General features: G+C 47.1%; 3 protein-coding genes across 3 annotated transcripts; 2 read left to right on the forward strand and 1 right to left on the reverse strand.

Moving 5' to 3' along the window:
• Nucleotides 1-6,556: 6,556 nt before the first annotated feature.
• LOC148099945 (filamin-A-like) lies at nucleotides 6,557-7,303 on the forward strand. Its single transcript, XM_087849734.1, has 4 exons — nucleotides 6,557-6,601; nucleotides 6,701-6,803; nucleotides 6,838-6,933; nucleotides 7,134-7,303. Exons 1-4 carry the CDS (start codon nucleotides 6,557-6,559, stop codon nucleotides 7,301-7,303), a joined length of 414 nt encoding a protein of 137 aa, XP_087705860.1.
• A 782-nt stretch (nucleotides 7,304-8,085) lies between these two features.
• On the forward strand, nucleotides 8,086-11,168 carry LOC148099946 (uncharacterized). The gene is made up of 5 exons (XM_087850508.1): nucleotides 8,086-8,116; nucleotides 8,917-9,452; nucleotides 9,711-9,944; nucleotides 10,569-10,877; nucleotides 11,100-11,168. Exons 1-5 carry the CDS (start codon nucleotides 8,086-8,088, stop codon nucleotides 11,166-11,168), a joined length of 1,179 nt encoding a protein of 392 aa, XP_087706634.1.
• A 1,472-nt stretch (nucleotides 11,169-12,640) lies between these two features.
• Nucleotides 12,641-14,372, reverse strand: LOC148099947 (collagen alpha-1(XX) chain-like). The gene is made up of 3 exons (XM_087849735.1): nucleotides 14,264-14,372; nucleotides 12,969-13,114; nucleotides 12,641-12,823 (listed from the first exon to the last, which is right to left on the reverse strand). Exons 1-3 carry the CDS (start codon nucleotides 14,370-14,372, stop codon nucleotides 12,641-12,643), a joined length of 438 nt encoding a protein of 145 aa, XP_087705861.1.
• Nucleotides 14,373-14,792: the final 420 nt, after the last annotated feature.

Raw genomic sequence — 14,792 nt, forward strand, 5'->3', positions numbered from 1 at the left:
TACTCCACCCATGAGTGTTACGTGAGAGGGCAGTATATAATAAACTCTGAGTGAATACCTGGCGCGCTTTCCTGCATAGGATTCGCCCATGTACATGAATTAACTCTGGGCCCGTGATTCTTTGCTTTCCAGAGGTTTTTCTCCTTTCAAAGATAAAGGCTGTGCAATAATACAGAGAAAGCCCCAACAATCAAATGACCCCCTATGAGTAAGAACTTGGCAACAGTGGGAAGGAAAAACTCCATTTTCGGCAGAACCAGAATCAGGGAGGGGCCATCTGCCTCCACCGGTTGGGGTAAGAAAATGAAACTAAACTATAGGAAGACAAAGAGGAAAGATGTTCATGATATATATGAAACTTTCCGCTAGCCTTGACTAAAATATTGTTTTTGACAGGAAAGTATTGTTTCATTCATGTTTATTCCACGAGGTGGACAGCAGGAATAAAACAAACCAGATACTAAGAAATAAAGTATACAATGAAACTTTCTCGATATGCTAAAATTCCCACTGAGACTGGATAAGATTATTCTAAAACTGGTCAAAATACAATTCTCTTCATGCACAGAAATCCCACCCAGTCCCACAACCCAGGACGAATATTCCTTGTGTGTTCTTGAGCTGGACAGAAATTCCTCTTGCTGAGCGGGGTCCACGCCAGCCTCGTGTCAGGCAGACGAGGAGCCTCCTGTCCCAGTCTCGTCCGTCCACTGGGCCCATCACATCCCAGCCCAGTTCGCATTCTGCATTGGAGTCCGTCACTCGATTCCACCGCGGCTCCCCTCACGTCATCACCTGTAAGTAAAAACAAATAGGAGCCAGAACCATCATCCCGGAAGCTGCCCTGGCTTATAGCCATGGCGACCCTCTCCCAACACGGCTGCACCCAGTGAACAACAGTGAGACGCTGCTGACAAATGCAGGCAGTGGTATACATCTGCCCTGATGTCAATCACACACGTTGTCTCCTACTGTCGCCGTTCCTGCTGTCGGGACTGGGTCACCACATCACGCTGACCGGTCTCCAGACGAGGCGTCGCACCCCCCACGATCACGCAGCGGCTCCCTCTTTTCCACCTGGCCTTCATGCGTTCCTCTTCCAATCTAGGGCCTCTCTCCTTCCAGTGCTCAGCTTGCTTCCTTTTAATACGACCTATAAAACAGCTGAAAGGACACCTCTGGACACACCTATGCCTCAACATGTGATCACTATCAGCTAATTTTTCCAATGCCCAGCTAATCCACAGTAGATTAAAACAACGTAGAATGACACACTAAAAACATGCGATACAAACAGAATAAAATCATGCAAATAAAAACTACACTCACAAATAGATACTAAAATCAGAAGAAAACCAAGATAAACGATGAATACAAAATTTCTACTGTGTGCAACTCTTTCAGTCTTTGAATATTTTTCATTTCTTACAATCAGAATTCTCCAATAGATTTGTAGAAGAAAATTATTTTCTTTCATGCATCACCAACTGAACCTTTTATGTTAACGTCTCAAGCTCCAGCCTAACCTCATTGAATTTTGCTTAGCAAAGTACTTTTCAACTCTAATAATTAGTAAGATTATATTTCTTATCATCTGTTGGTCGTCTGACCTGATAAACTTCAATGAACATTATAACACAGGAGTGATTGTCTCTAAAAATGGGCTCCTGCACGCTTGCAGACATTTTTCCATCACAACTTATGGATGATGAAGGATTTGATTAAAGCCGTGAAACATTACTGATAAACTTCATGTGATGTTACATTAAAGCCAATTTTCTATTAAAATCAGGGACTTTTCTAACTGACCTCTGACCTTTGAGCAGTAGTGTGTACTGTATGCTTGTATGTAACTGTATCTGACCTGGATTTTATCACCAGTTTCAAATAAGAATCTTCTTTAAAGTCTGTCTTTCAATACAAATGAAGTTAAACTTTATCAAGGCTGATGGTAAACTGTCCCTAACAAGTCCACTTTATTGCGTGCTCATTGACTTTCTCCTATCAGAGCTGTTTAACAAGCCCACTTTATACATGCTTATTAATCTATCACGCTTATCAGTGGCTCATGGTTGCTTAAAGCCTGTGTCTGATAGACTAGATTTACTGACCCTGCGCAAATTTGCGTAAATTCCCCTGAACCTAACACCTCCTAGCACCCCGCTGAGAGGCCTTCAGCTCCATTGTTCTCCTGCTTTTGTTGTGCAAATATACCCTTCCCCAACCCCCAACCAGGAGAGATTCAGGAGACAAGAGAGAACCAGGAGAAGGTCTGTCCTTCCAATCGTTGTCAGACTCACAACAAAGTACCTGCAGCCTACAATACACCATATTAGTAGTAGCTTTTATGTGCACTATTATGCAAAATTAGTTCTTGTCAATCCTTGTCACTACATTGCATGCCTGTCCATAAACATATATACACAGAGTTGTACATATATTTATATATCCACATACATATATATGTCATGAGTTTCTTCTCTGAAGCTGCTCTATTTCTCTTCAGGTTTCTCTCAGACCAAGATTGAATGTGATGACAAGGGTGATGGATGGTGTGACATGTGCTGCTGGCCCACAGAACCAGGTGAGTATGCTGTACATGTGCTCTGCAACAATGAGGACATCCAACACTCTCAGTTAAGATCAGTTTTCACGATTGTTGCCTCAAGATCATGGTGGTGGGCTTGTGATGGACACACTTTTCATGGCTGAAAGCTCTCCTGTAGAGGCTAAGCCTAGGCTTGAAGCCACTGGGGTGTTCGTTGGCGGGGTGACGCGATGTCACTGGTATGCATGAACTTATTAAACTTGATACAGTCCAATAACTCCAGCCTTACTCATCTTGTCCTTCAGATTCTTTATTTCCAGGATTGAACATAGCAGCACAGCGGTCACAAACTGTTTGCTTCCTCCCGATCAAAAACACACCTGCCGCTTATTACGCGTGTCTACCTTAAATATCTTCACAAACTCAAAATGTGACCCCTAGCACCAAACGCTTGCTGCAGTTCTTGGTGTCAGAGGTGACACACAAGGTATCGGGTTTTCGGTGCAATTACTTTTTCATATAGGACCAAGTATGTTTGGATAGCTTTTTCCCCTTCAAAACTGCCGTTTAATATTAGACATTCTTGTCTAATATTAAAAATGGATTGATCTGAAACGTGTAAGTGTGACAAATATGGAATAAGATACGAAATCAGAAAGGAGGCAAATATTTTTTCACAGCGCTATAGTCTGTAAATGATCTTTTGGCTATAGTAGATCTTTGACTTGTTCCTTTTTTAATTGTTTGTTTAAAATAGTTTTCTCTAGGTTAAGGCGTACGGTCCAGGCCTTCAGAGCAGTGGTCTGGCTGTTGGAAAACCCACTGAATTCACAGTTGATGCCAAGCAAGGAGGAAAAGCTCCTCTGAAAATTATAGCCCAGGTATATCTGGCTTTGTATATGATCACAAATATGTTAAATATATTGTATGTACCGTATTTTTCGGATTATGAGTCGCACTTAAAATTCAATTCAATTCAATTCAATTCAATTTTATTTATATAGCGCCAAATCACAACAAAAGTCGCCTCAAGGCGCTTCATAGATACAGAGAAAAACCCAACAATCATATGACCCCCTATGAGCAAGCACTTTGGCGACAGTGGGAACGAAAAACTCCCTTTTAACAGGAAGAAACCTCCGGCAGAACCAGGCTCAGGGAGGGGCGGCCATCTGCTGCGACCGGTTGGGGTGAGAGAAGGAAGACAGGATAAAAGACATGCTGTGGAAGAGAGACAGAGGTTAATAACAGATATGATTCAATGCAGAGAGGTCTGTTAATACATAGTGAGCGAGAAAGGTGACTGGAAAGGAAAAACTCAATGCATCATGGGAATCCCCCGGCAGCCTACATCTATTGCAGCATAACTAAGGGAGGATTCAGGGTCACCTGGTCCAGCCCTAACTATATGCTTTAGCAAAAAGGAAAGTTTTAAGCCTAATCTTAAAAGTAGAGATAGTGTCTGTCTCCCGAATCCAAACTGGAAGCTGGTTCCACAGAAGAGGGGCCTGAAAACTGAAGGCTCTCCCTCCCATTCTACTTTTAAATACTCTAGGAACAACAAGTAGGCCTGCAGAGCGAGAGCGAAGTGCTCTAATAGGGTGATATGGTACTACAAGGTCATTAAGATAAGATGGGGCCTGATTATTTACGACCTTGTATGTGAGGAGCAGGATTTTGAATTCAATTCTGGATTTAACAGGAAGCCAATGAAGGGAAGCCAAAACAGGAGAAATATGCTCTCTCTTTCTAGTCCCTGTCAGTACTCTTGCTGCAGCATTTTGGATTAGCTGAAGGCTTTTCAGTGAGTTTTTTGGACATCCTGATAATAATGAATTGCAGTAGTCCAGCCTGGAAGTAATAAATGCATGAACTAGTTTTTCAGCGTCACTCTGAGACAGGATATTTCTAATTTTAGAGATGTTGTGCAAATGGAAGAATGCAGTCTTACATATTTGTTTAATATGTGCGTTGAAGGACATATCCTGGTCAAAAATGACTCCAAGGTTCCTCACAGTGTTACTGGAAGCCAAGGTAATGCCATCCAGAGTAAGAATCTGCTTAGATACCATATTTCTAAGCTTTTCAGCGCCGAGTACAATGACCTCAGTTTTATCTGAGTTAAGAAGCAAAAAGTTAGCGGCCATCCAAGTCTTTATGTCTTTAAGACATTCCTGCAGTTTAACTAATTGGTGTGTGTTATCTGGCTTCATGGACAGATAGAGCTGGGTGTCATCTGCATAGCAGTGAAAATGTATGCTATGTCTTCTAATGATGCTGCCTAAGGGAAGCATGTATAATGTAAACAGAATTGGTCCTAGCACTGAACCCTGTGGAACTCCATAATTAACCTCAGTGTGTGAAGAGGACTCTCCATTTACATGCACAAATTGGAGTCTATTAGATAGATATGATACAAACCACTGCAGTGCAATACCTGTAATACCTACAGCATGTTCTAATCGCTCTAATAGGATATTATGGTCAACAGTATCGAATGCTGCACTAAGGTCAAGAAGGACAAGCACAGAGATGAGTCCACTGTCAGAGGCCATAAGAAGATCATTTGTAACCTTCACTAAAGCTGTTTCTGTGCTGTGATGAACTCTGAAACCTGACTGAAACTCTTCAAATGAACCATTCCTCTGCAGATGATCTGTTAGCTGTTTGACAACTACTCTTTCAAGGATTTTTGATATGAAAGGAAGGTTGGAGATTGGCCTATAATTAGCTAAGACTGCTGGGTCTAGAGATGGCTTTTTGAGTAAAGGTTTAACTGCAGCCACCTTGAAGGACTGTGGTACATAGCCGATTATTAGAGATAGGTTGATCATATATAAGATCGAAGAATTAATCAATGGCAGGACTTCTTTGAGCAGTTTTGTAGGAATGGGGTCTAAAAGACACGTTGATGGTTTGGAGGAAGTAATTATTGAAGTTAACTCAGAAAGATCGATTGGAGAAAAAGAGTCTAACTTAACATCAATGGTACTAAGAGTAGCTGTAGATAATATTACATCTGTGGGATGATTATTGGTAATTTTTTCTCTAATGATAAAAATTTTATTTGTGAAGAAGTTCATGAAGTCATCACTAGTTAACGTCAAAGGGATGGTTGGCTCAAAAGCACTCTGACTTTTTGTAAGCCTGGCTACAGTGCTGAAGAGAAACCTGGGGTTGTTCTTCTTTTCTTCAATCAGTGATGAGTAGTAAGCTGTTCTGGCTTTGCGGAGGGCTTTCTTATAAAGCAACAAACTATTTCTCCAGGCTAAATGATGATCCTCTAAATTTGTGACACGCCATTTCCTCTCCAGATTACGAGATTACAAAATCCTTTAATTATCTCAAAAATCGACAGTGCGCCTTATGTATGAATTCTGGTTGTGCTTACTGACCATGAACCGATTTTATGTAATACACGGCGCTCAAAAATCTGTCAAAAAATGTTTTAGTACGACTTTGGTAAGCCACGAAGTCGCACCGCTTGATGGCTTGTCGGAGCATTACGGCTACGTAGTCAGGAGCCTCGCGGATACGTACTGTGCTTCAACATAATATTACTGTATTGTGTGTGGATAATGACCCCAAAATGCCACCTGTTAAGAGACATGCTGACGAAGCGGATTTCAAAGTCAAGGCTGTCGGTCACGCAGTAGAACATGAGAATAGAGCAGCTGCGAGAGATTTCAACATCAATGAATCAATGGTACGGAAGTGGAGGAAGCAAGAAGAAAGAGTTGAGTAAAGTTTGACTTATCTTATCTGGCTGTTTTCTTTCGCTTAATGCGTTTTATAGTCCAGTGCGCCTCGTGTATGAAACCAGACCTGTTCATCAACAGTGCGCCTTATGGTCCGAAAAATACGCTGTGTTAAATCTGATTGAACTATAATCCCTCGTCTTCTGCACAGGATGGTGAAGTCAATTCTGTGGATGTCCAGGTTAAGGATAATAGCAACAGCACATACACCTGCACCCACACCCCACGTAAGCCTGTGAAGCACATTGTGATGGTCTCCAGGGGAGACGTTAACATCCCTGAGAGTCCATTCAGGGTGAGTATGCACTCACACACTCTCTCACTTTCACTCTGGCATGCAAGGTTTGCCTTTTCTTCTCACTGAAAAGTCTCTTGAGTTTTGGTGTGCCCACAGATGAATATCGGAGCAGGCTGTCATCCAAACAAGGTGAAGGTCTCTGACCCTGCAGTGGCAAAGACGGGCCTCAAAGCCTTCCAGCCAACATACTTCACTGAAGGTGGGCTCTGCTGCAGATCTTCCACTGGACATAGGACAGCTTGACCTCAGCCAGCTGACAGCCCCTCTTACAACACCCTCAGGCCCAGAGGAGCCCTGCCTGCTGAAGATGCTGCGTAACGCTCACATTGGTGAGCGTCCGTCTGATAAGTGAGAAGCTTGCTAAACAGTGAGACTCATCAGAATCCAAATACTTTATTAACCCCTAAGTAAAAGACAGAGGGGGAAAGTAATAAAAGTTCAAGCGTGGAGAAAGAAGCAGGAGCAACTGAAACGGGCTGCATGCACACACAAGAATAAGCGTTGTTAACATCTGTTTTGTCTGTCTTAGGAATCTTGTTTGTTCCCAGAGAGATTGGTGAGAACCTTCTTAACATCAAGAAGAACGGCCGTCATGTTCCCAGCAGCCCAATTGCTGTTATGATCAAGCAGTCAGGGATTGGTGATGTGAGCCGTGTGAGTGGACCGTGGCTGACCGAGGCCAGGACTTTTCAGCCTTGAGAGTTCATCATTGATGCAGATATATGCTCAGTGAAAGCTTAGATACTGTGATATTTTTCTTTTTAAACATTCAAATAGAATATTTGTCAGTCTCATCTTGTTATATTAGGCTTCATCTGCTTGAGCCTTTCCACTGAAGGACCCAGTTAAGTGGGCATTAACACTGAGGACCAGGAGGATGGCTGGTGACACAATGTGTTGCTTTTTGAGGTCTTTTAGCCTGTTTCACTTTGTCAGACAGGTTCTATTTAACTGATTTCTTGATTCACAAGTCTGCAATTAATCAGGCCTGAGTGTGTTTAGTAACACTGAACTGAGGTTTCCAAAATTGGTTAATCACAGTTAACTCGTGATTTAACAAGAGGGGCAATTTGTTTTTACACAGGACCAGGGAGGTTTGGATCATCTTTCTCCCTAATCTATGAAATCATCATTTAAAAACTGCATTTTGTATTAACTTGTCTTATCTGTGTCTAATATTAAAATGAGTTTGATGATCTGAAACATGTAAGTGTGATAAATATGCAAACCACTAGGAAATCAGGAAGGGGGCAAACACCTTTTCACATCACTGTAGACGTGATTACAGAATACCTTTTACATCCTGGATTACAATAGGATATCCATCAACGGCAGATACTGGTCTCCATGACACACAGATACTGGAGTGGTCTGACCTGACCACACTCGCACTGCTTACCCACAAAGTGTCTAGAGAGACAGAAAAAAGCCAGAAAACAAACAAAAAACACAAAGCCAAAGAATGTCATCTGCACACTAGCATGGACAATAAACGCAGACACAGTGCACCCAGTAATTTTTGAACTTCCAACCAAGTATCAAGAGCAGTACTGTCATTGTACCGGTACTGGCTGCTGTCTCATTGTTCAGAGAGCCCAACTGTCACGGCTGGCGGGGTGAGCCGTGTGGTGTGGAGGAAACGGAGGACCCAAAATGCAGACAGCCGATTTGATGATAAGAGTGAGGGATTAATTTACAGCGTACAAATAACAGAACTGAGGGCAGGACAGAACATAAACCTAAACTTGGATAGCTAAATAACAACCGGATCATACAAATGGGGTGGGAGGCAGAGAGACACAGACGAGGAACAGACACCATGAAACACAGACGAGCCGACAACCAACACAGACCGACACCCACTATATATACACACACACAGGGTAATCGGGTAATGGCAGACAGGCGGGGACACAGCTGGAACTAATGGACATAACGAGACACAACCCTACAAAGTAAAACAGGAAACACACAGACTGTTTTACATAACAACACGGGGACATGAACAGAGCACCGAGGGAGACGCAGGTAGGGAAAATAAACACAACCAAACCCCAACCACCAATACAAAACAGAATAAACTAGAAAATACTAATAACAAAACTCAAAGCGCTGGGTCACCGACCCAGGACCGTGACAGTACCCCCCCCTCAAGGGCTGGCTCCAGACAGCCCAAAACAAAAACAGACGACCAACCCAGGGCGGGCGGCGGGGGGATCAGGACGGAGGGACCAACACCGAACAAAAACAAGCTCCAGCGAACCAAGCGAATTGTCCAAAACACAAACACACATGCTGGAGTCCAAGAACAGGGTCCCAAAACATAGTTCAGGAGGCCGGCCATGCACACGGCAGCGGCGACGACGGGGAAACAGTTCAGGAGGCCGGCCGTGCACACGGCAGTGGCGACGACGGGGAAACAGTTCAGGCGGCCGACCGTGCGGACAGCAACGGCGGCGAAACAGTTCAGGCGGCCGACCGTGCGGACAGCAACGGCGGCGACGGGGAAACAGTTCAGGCGGCCGACCGTGTGGACAGCAACGGCGGCGACGGGGAAACAGTTCAGGAGGCCGGCCGTGCACACGGCAGCGGCGGCGTAGATGCCCAACATGCGGCCCGGCAGATGACCGACGATGTTGAGGCGGCAGTTGGGAACCTGAAGGCTGCGTGGCCTTCGCTGGACCAGACGAGGCAGGAGCTGAAGCTGGACCAGACGAAGCTGAGGCAGAGGCTGGACCAGACGAAGCGGAAGCAGAGGCTGGACCAGACGAAGCGGAGGCAGAGGCTGGACCAGGCGAAGCGGAGGCAGAGGCTGGACCAGGCGAAGCGGATGCAGAGGCTGGACCAGGCGAGGCTGATGCAGAGGCTGGACCAGGCGAGGCGGATGCCGGAGCTGGACCAGGCAAAGCGGATGCCGGAGCTGGACCAGGCAAAGCGGATGCCGGAGCTGGACCAGGCGAGGCTGATGCAGAGGCTGGACCAGGCGACGAAGAAGCCGGAGCTGGACCAGGCGACGAAGAAGCCGGAGCTGGACCAGGCGACGAAGAAGCCGGAGCTGGACCAGGCGACGAAGAAGCCGGAGCTGGACCAGGCGACGAAGAAGCCGGAGCTGGACCAGGCGACGGCGTGGGTGAAGCTGAGGACACGGAGGCTGCAGCTGGCGAGGATGAAGACACGGAGGCTGCAGCTGGCGAGGATGAAGACACGGAGGCTGCAGCTGGCGAGGATGAAGACACGGAGGCTGCAGCTGGCGAGGATGAAGACACGGCTGCTGCAGCTGGCGAGGATGAAGACACGGCTGCTGCAGCTGGCGAGGATGAAGACACGGCTGCTGCAGCTGGCGAGGATGAAGCTGCTGTTGCTGCCGGCGAGGATGAAGACACGGCTGCTGCAGCTGGCGAGGATGAAGCTGCTGTTGCTGCCGGTGGTGTGGATGAAGCTGCTGTTGCTGCCGGCGGCGTGGATGGAGCGGCAGCCGGCGAGGATGATGAGGCTGCAGCTGGCGGCTGGACGGGCTCCTCGGGCCCTCCAGCTGACGAGGCAGAAGACTGGACGGGCTCCTCGGGCCCTCCAGCTGACGAGGCAGGAGGCTGGACGGGCTCCTCGGGCCCTCCAGCGGACGAGACAGAAGGCTGGACGGGCTCCTCGGGCCCTCCAGCTGACGAGGCAGAAGACTGGACGGGCTCCTCGGGCCCTCCAGCTGACGAGGCAGAAGACTGGACGGGCTCCTCGGGCCCTCCAGCTGACGAGGCAGGAGGCTGGACGGGCTCCTCGGGCCCTCCAGCGGACGAGACAGAAGGCTGGACGGGCTCCTCGGGCCCTCCAGCTGACGAGGCAGAAGACTGGACGGGCTCCTCGGGCCCTCCAGCTGACGAGGCAGGAGGCTGGACGGGCTCCTCGGGCCCTCCAGCGGACGAGACAGGAGGCTGGACGGGCTCCTCGGGCCCTCCAGCGGACGAGACAGAAGGCTGGACGGGCTCCTCGGGCCCTCCAGCTGACGAGGCAGAAGACTGGACGGGCTCCTCGGGCCCTCCAGCTGACGAGACAGGAGGCTGGACGGGCTCCTCGGGCCCCCCAGCAAAAACAGTCGCAGAACCAGTGGGCACTGGAGCCCCTGGCAGGGACGGATCAGAACCAGCAGGCGCACGGGCCTCTGGCAGGAACAGATCAGAACCAGCAGGCGCACGGGCCTCTGGCAGGAACAGATCAGAACCAGCAGGCGCACGGGCCTCTGGCAGGGACAATTCAGAACCAGCAGGCGCACGGGCCTCTGGCAAACACAAGGCTGACTGCAGCTGCACCGAACATTGACTCAGCTCAGGCAGCGACAGCCGGGTGCAGTCCTCAGCTGGCTTCTTTACCTCCAGGGGTCCAGAGTCTGCTGGGGGCTGAAACCCAGCCTCTGGGGAGGCCCTGGAGTGCATCTCAGAACTGGCCAGCTCTTGAGGAGTGTTTTCAGGATTGTGTGGTTTGTCTCTCTGCAAAAAATACTTAGAAAAAGAGTCCAAAACGGGAGGCAGAGACGCAGCCTGCTGTACAGAGGGAGTCGGTGAAGATGGCATAGATGACTGGGCTAGTGGGGATACCGGGGGCCGAGCTAAACGAGCTTGCGGCTGTGCAGCTAAACGAGCTTGCGGCTGTGCAGCTAAACGAGCTTGCGGCTGTGCAGCTAAACGAGCTTGCGGCTGTGCAGCTAAACGAGCTTGCGGCTGTGCAGCTAAACGAGCTTGCGGCTGTGCAGCAGGCTCAAAAAACACAGCCCCGGTATAAACAGTCACTAGTTCCGGTGAAACCAAAAGAGTGTCTTGTCCACTCACCACAGCCTGTAGTGCTATAGTCCTAGTATCCGGCTGTGGGGTGACGCGCCGACGGCGCGATCGTCGCCTCCTCCCTGCGGACGACTCCGGCGGGCCAGGCAAAACCTCCGGCGGGCCGGGCAAAACCTCCGGCGGGCCGGGCAAAACCTCCGGCGGGCCGGGCAAAACCTCCGGCGGGCCGGGCAAAACCTCCGGTGGGAGAAGCTGACGTGGCTGTTCCGGGGCGGCCGTAGTCCGCTGCTGCTGGACAAAGTCTGTGGATTCCCGGGCTTGCACCACCTCCCGGGCTTTACGCAGGTTGCGAATTAAGTCCGAAAGTCCCTCGAACTGGCAGAGGTAGGAATTCCCTTCCAGAATTGCCTCGATGGCTTTTAACCCCACCACTTTCGCACTTGCGTTGGTGGTGTGGGTTACCCAGTCCATGAGGCGTTGGATGCGTGCGAGGTCGCTCTCCCCAGACAAAGCTGCTGGATCCATCTTGTGGTCGGCTCGTACTGTCACGGCTGGCGGGGTGAGCCGTGTGGTGTGGAGGAAACGGAGGACCCAAAATGCAGACAGCCGATTTGATGATAAGAGTGAGGGATTAATTTACAGCGTACAAATAACAGAACTGAGGGCAGGACAGAACATAAACCTAAACTGGGTGAGCTAAATAACAACCGGATCATACAAATGGGGTGGGAGGCAGAGAGACACAGACGAGGAACAGACACCATGAAACACAGACGAGCCGACAACCAACACAGACCGACACCCACTATATATACACACACACAGGGTAATCGGGTAATGGCAGAAAGGCGGGGACACAGCTGGAACTAATGGACATAACGAGACACAACCCTACAAAGTAAAACAGGAAACACACAGACTGTTTTACATAACAACACGGGGACATGAACAGAGCACCGAGGGAGACGCAGGTAGGGAAAATAAACACAACCAAACCCCAACCACCAATACAAAACAGAATAAACTAGAAAATACTAATAACAAAACTCAAAGCGCTGGGTCACCGACCCAGGACCGTGACACCATCATTATGCAGAGAAAGGAATCTGTGTCTCTGGACCAAAATGACTGTACGTGTAGTGCTGTAGAAACAATACTGCCCAAAAACCTTGATGTTTCTATATGTGGAAACCTTCAAGTATGCATGTCCTCCTGTAAGGGTAAAGTAATGGGACATTTGCACTTTTTGCATGTAAGCCTGTTGGTCTTAACTGGAAGTTGCACTTGAGCTGTCTTGGCATCTTTCCTTCTTTGACTCACCAGTTTTGCCCTGAGCTGAATCGCTGCCTCCTTCTCTGTTGTGGTACTCAGCGGTGACTAACATGTTGTAACGTGTATCTGGCTGCAATGACTCCAGCATCACCTGCTTCTCTCCACCAGGGACCAGCACCTGCAGACAACAAACAACACTATCATCCCAACACAGTCAGAACTCATTTAAAGTTTTGGGACTTATGGAATTTCTGGAATTCTGACACATGACAGCCGGCTGAAGGCCAGAAGAGGTGAAGATGGAATGACTACGACCCACTCACAGTGTGATCCTGGCTATCAGCTCCAGTTAAAGCCATGTAGGACATGTGATACTGGAGGACATGAGCATTGGGAGGTACCCAGCTGATCACCATGCTGACGGCAGTCTCATCAGAAACCGTGAGGCTGGTTGGGCCTCCACCAGACACTGCAGCAACATCATAGAAGAGATAAAGTACCACAGCTAATGACACTTAACCCTCACTTTGTTCCTTTAAAGGAGGAAATTATTTTGGCAGCAGAGCAAAGTGTTTTTATAGAAAATAAATGTAAAGTATAACAGAGAATTTGATACTTTGATTTGATACTTTAACCTCACTACATTTATTTCATAGCTCAGAGTTCTAGTTATTCAAAGATGAGAATTTAGATGTGAAATTTAACCTTTAAGTGACTAGTACTTTGACAACTGCCATCAATTACACAATCAAGTTCATTTACGTACAGGTTATTGTATTAGTAATGCTATATTGTACATAGAGACAGAATATGACATGAAGGGCTACTGACCACAGAAAAGTAAAAGCTAACTGGGCCTAAAGACTAACGGGAGACAAACAAGCTTTCTGTGATTCTATTTGTGTTTTTGTGGTAATCTTGGATATCTTAGGTTGTCTCATTACTGTCATATATGTCCTATCATTAAAACACTGGCTTCTAACAACTAACAGTGTCTCAAAAATAATTTAATAAATAAACAAATAATATGGAAGCATGACTCAAATGCATGACTTTTAACTTGTGTATTTTTTAGGCTGAACACTGCTGCTAATGTGACTTAGCACATTAGCATTGACTGTCTGAGAAATTAGTTACCCTAAGGTCAGAAGGAGGAGGCACCTTCACTAGAAGAAAAGAATAATGTGTACGGGAATTTTTTAAAAATGAGAAAGCTACATTTTGACATCTTTCATTATTAATAACATTTACAGTACTGTGCAAAAGTCGTGAGCCACACGCTGAAGTATTTCTTTGGACATTATCTGGTTTTTCCACTCCTTTTTAGTCCAGTTCTTGTACCTGACCATTTTCTGAGTAATGTTTTGTTTGTTTGTTTGTTGTTTGTGTAAACACTTTGCACTGACCATTATTGGAGAACTAAAAAGCACCTAAGTCGAGGAATGTGTGTGCACATAACAGAAAACTTGGGAAAGAACCAATTTTAAATCTTTAAGCACTTTGTTACTAGCAGCCTGTCACAAAAACACATTTTGTATAGTGGTGTTTTTTTTTTATCTTGTGAATAAAATGTATACAAATGTGTGTGATTAATCACAATGTGTTAATGTGTAATCACCCTGAGACATGCATGCCTGTCTGCTAGCATCAGATCTAAAGCCATTTCTGATTTGGAGATGCAGCCTGCAGATTCTGTCCAGATTATCCCAGCTCTCGTCACTAAACATCCAGTCTTCACTTATCAAATGTGTAAAATTCAAGGCTGGTCCTTAAAAGCTCCCAACAACGCAAAAACTGCATAGCCACACAAGTCCCAGCGTTTCCCACCGCAGCAGCTGTGAAAAGAAAGTGGAGAAAGGATGAATGAGTCTGTGCTTATCGCTCTCCGCTCTCCCCCAAGCTGGCGTTGTTCTTGGTAGCCATGACAACGGAGATAGTCCCAGCTTTATAAATAAAGGCCCCAACACCCCAAAAAAGAAAAATACATCGGGATTCCCTGCGCAGACCAGGAATCCCCCTAGCAGACCGAAGCTACAGAGAGGATTTGGAGTGATTGAGTGAGAATCGAACTGGCGCCTGTCTGTGCTTCAACCTGCCAGGGGCCGTCAAGTGCTCTGCGCCACCTGCCGGCAAATATGATATATTTG

This window comes from Neolamprologus brichardi, chromosome 13, assembly GCF_056152115.1.
Source record: "Neolamprologus brichardi isolate AB-2024 chromosome 13, ASM5615211v1, whole genome shotgun sequence".
Lineage (NCBI taxonomy): Eukaryota > Metazoa > Chordata > Actinopteri > Cichliformes > Cichlidae > Neolamprologus > Neolamprologus brichardi.

What these genes read in the sequence shown, in the direction of transcription:
- LOC148099945 (XM_087849734.1), top strand. Translation starts at nt 6,557, where the DNA reads ATGGTCTCCAGGGGAGACGTTAACATCCCTGAGAGTCCATTCAGG. An exon ending in TCCCTGAGAGTCCATTCAGG is followed by an intron (nt 6,602 to 6,700) that starts GTGAGTATGCAC and finishes GTGTGCCCACAG; the next exon opens with ATGAATATCGGAGCAGGCTG. An exon ending in GCCAACATACTTCACTGAAG is followed by an intron (nt 6,804 to 6,837) that starts GTGGGCTCTGCT and finishes CACTGGACATAG; the next exon opens with GACAGCTTGACCTCAGCCAG.
- LOC148099946 (XM_087850508.1), top strand. Translation starts at nt 8,086, where the DNA reads ATGGACAATAAACGCAGACACAGTGCACCCA. An exon ending in GGATGCAGAGGCTGGACCAG is followed by an intron (nt 9,453 to 9,710) that starts GCGAGGCTGATG and finishes ACGAAGAAGCCG; the next exon opens with GAGCTGGACCAGGCGACGGC. An exon ending in AGACACGGCTGCTGCAGCTG is followed by an intron (nt 9,945 to 10,568) that starts GCGAGGATGAAG and finishes CGGACGAGACAG; the next exon opens with AAGGCTGGACGGGCTCCTCG.
- LOC148099947 (XM_087849735.1), bottom strand. Translation starts at nt 14,372, where the DNA reads ATGTTTAGTGACGAGAGCTGGGATAATCTGGACAGAATCTGCAGGCTG. An exon ending in ACAGGCATGCATGTCTCAGG is followed by an intron (nt 13,115 to 14,263) that starts GTGATTACACAT and finishes ATGTTGCTGCAG; the next exon opens with TGTCTGGTGGAGGCCCAACC. An exon ending in CTGATAGCCAGGATCACACT is followed by an intron (nt 12,824 to 12,968) that starts GTGAGTGGGTCG and finishes TGTTGTCTGCAG; the next exon opens with GTGCTGGTCCCTGGTGGAGA.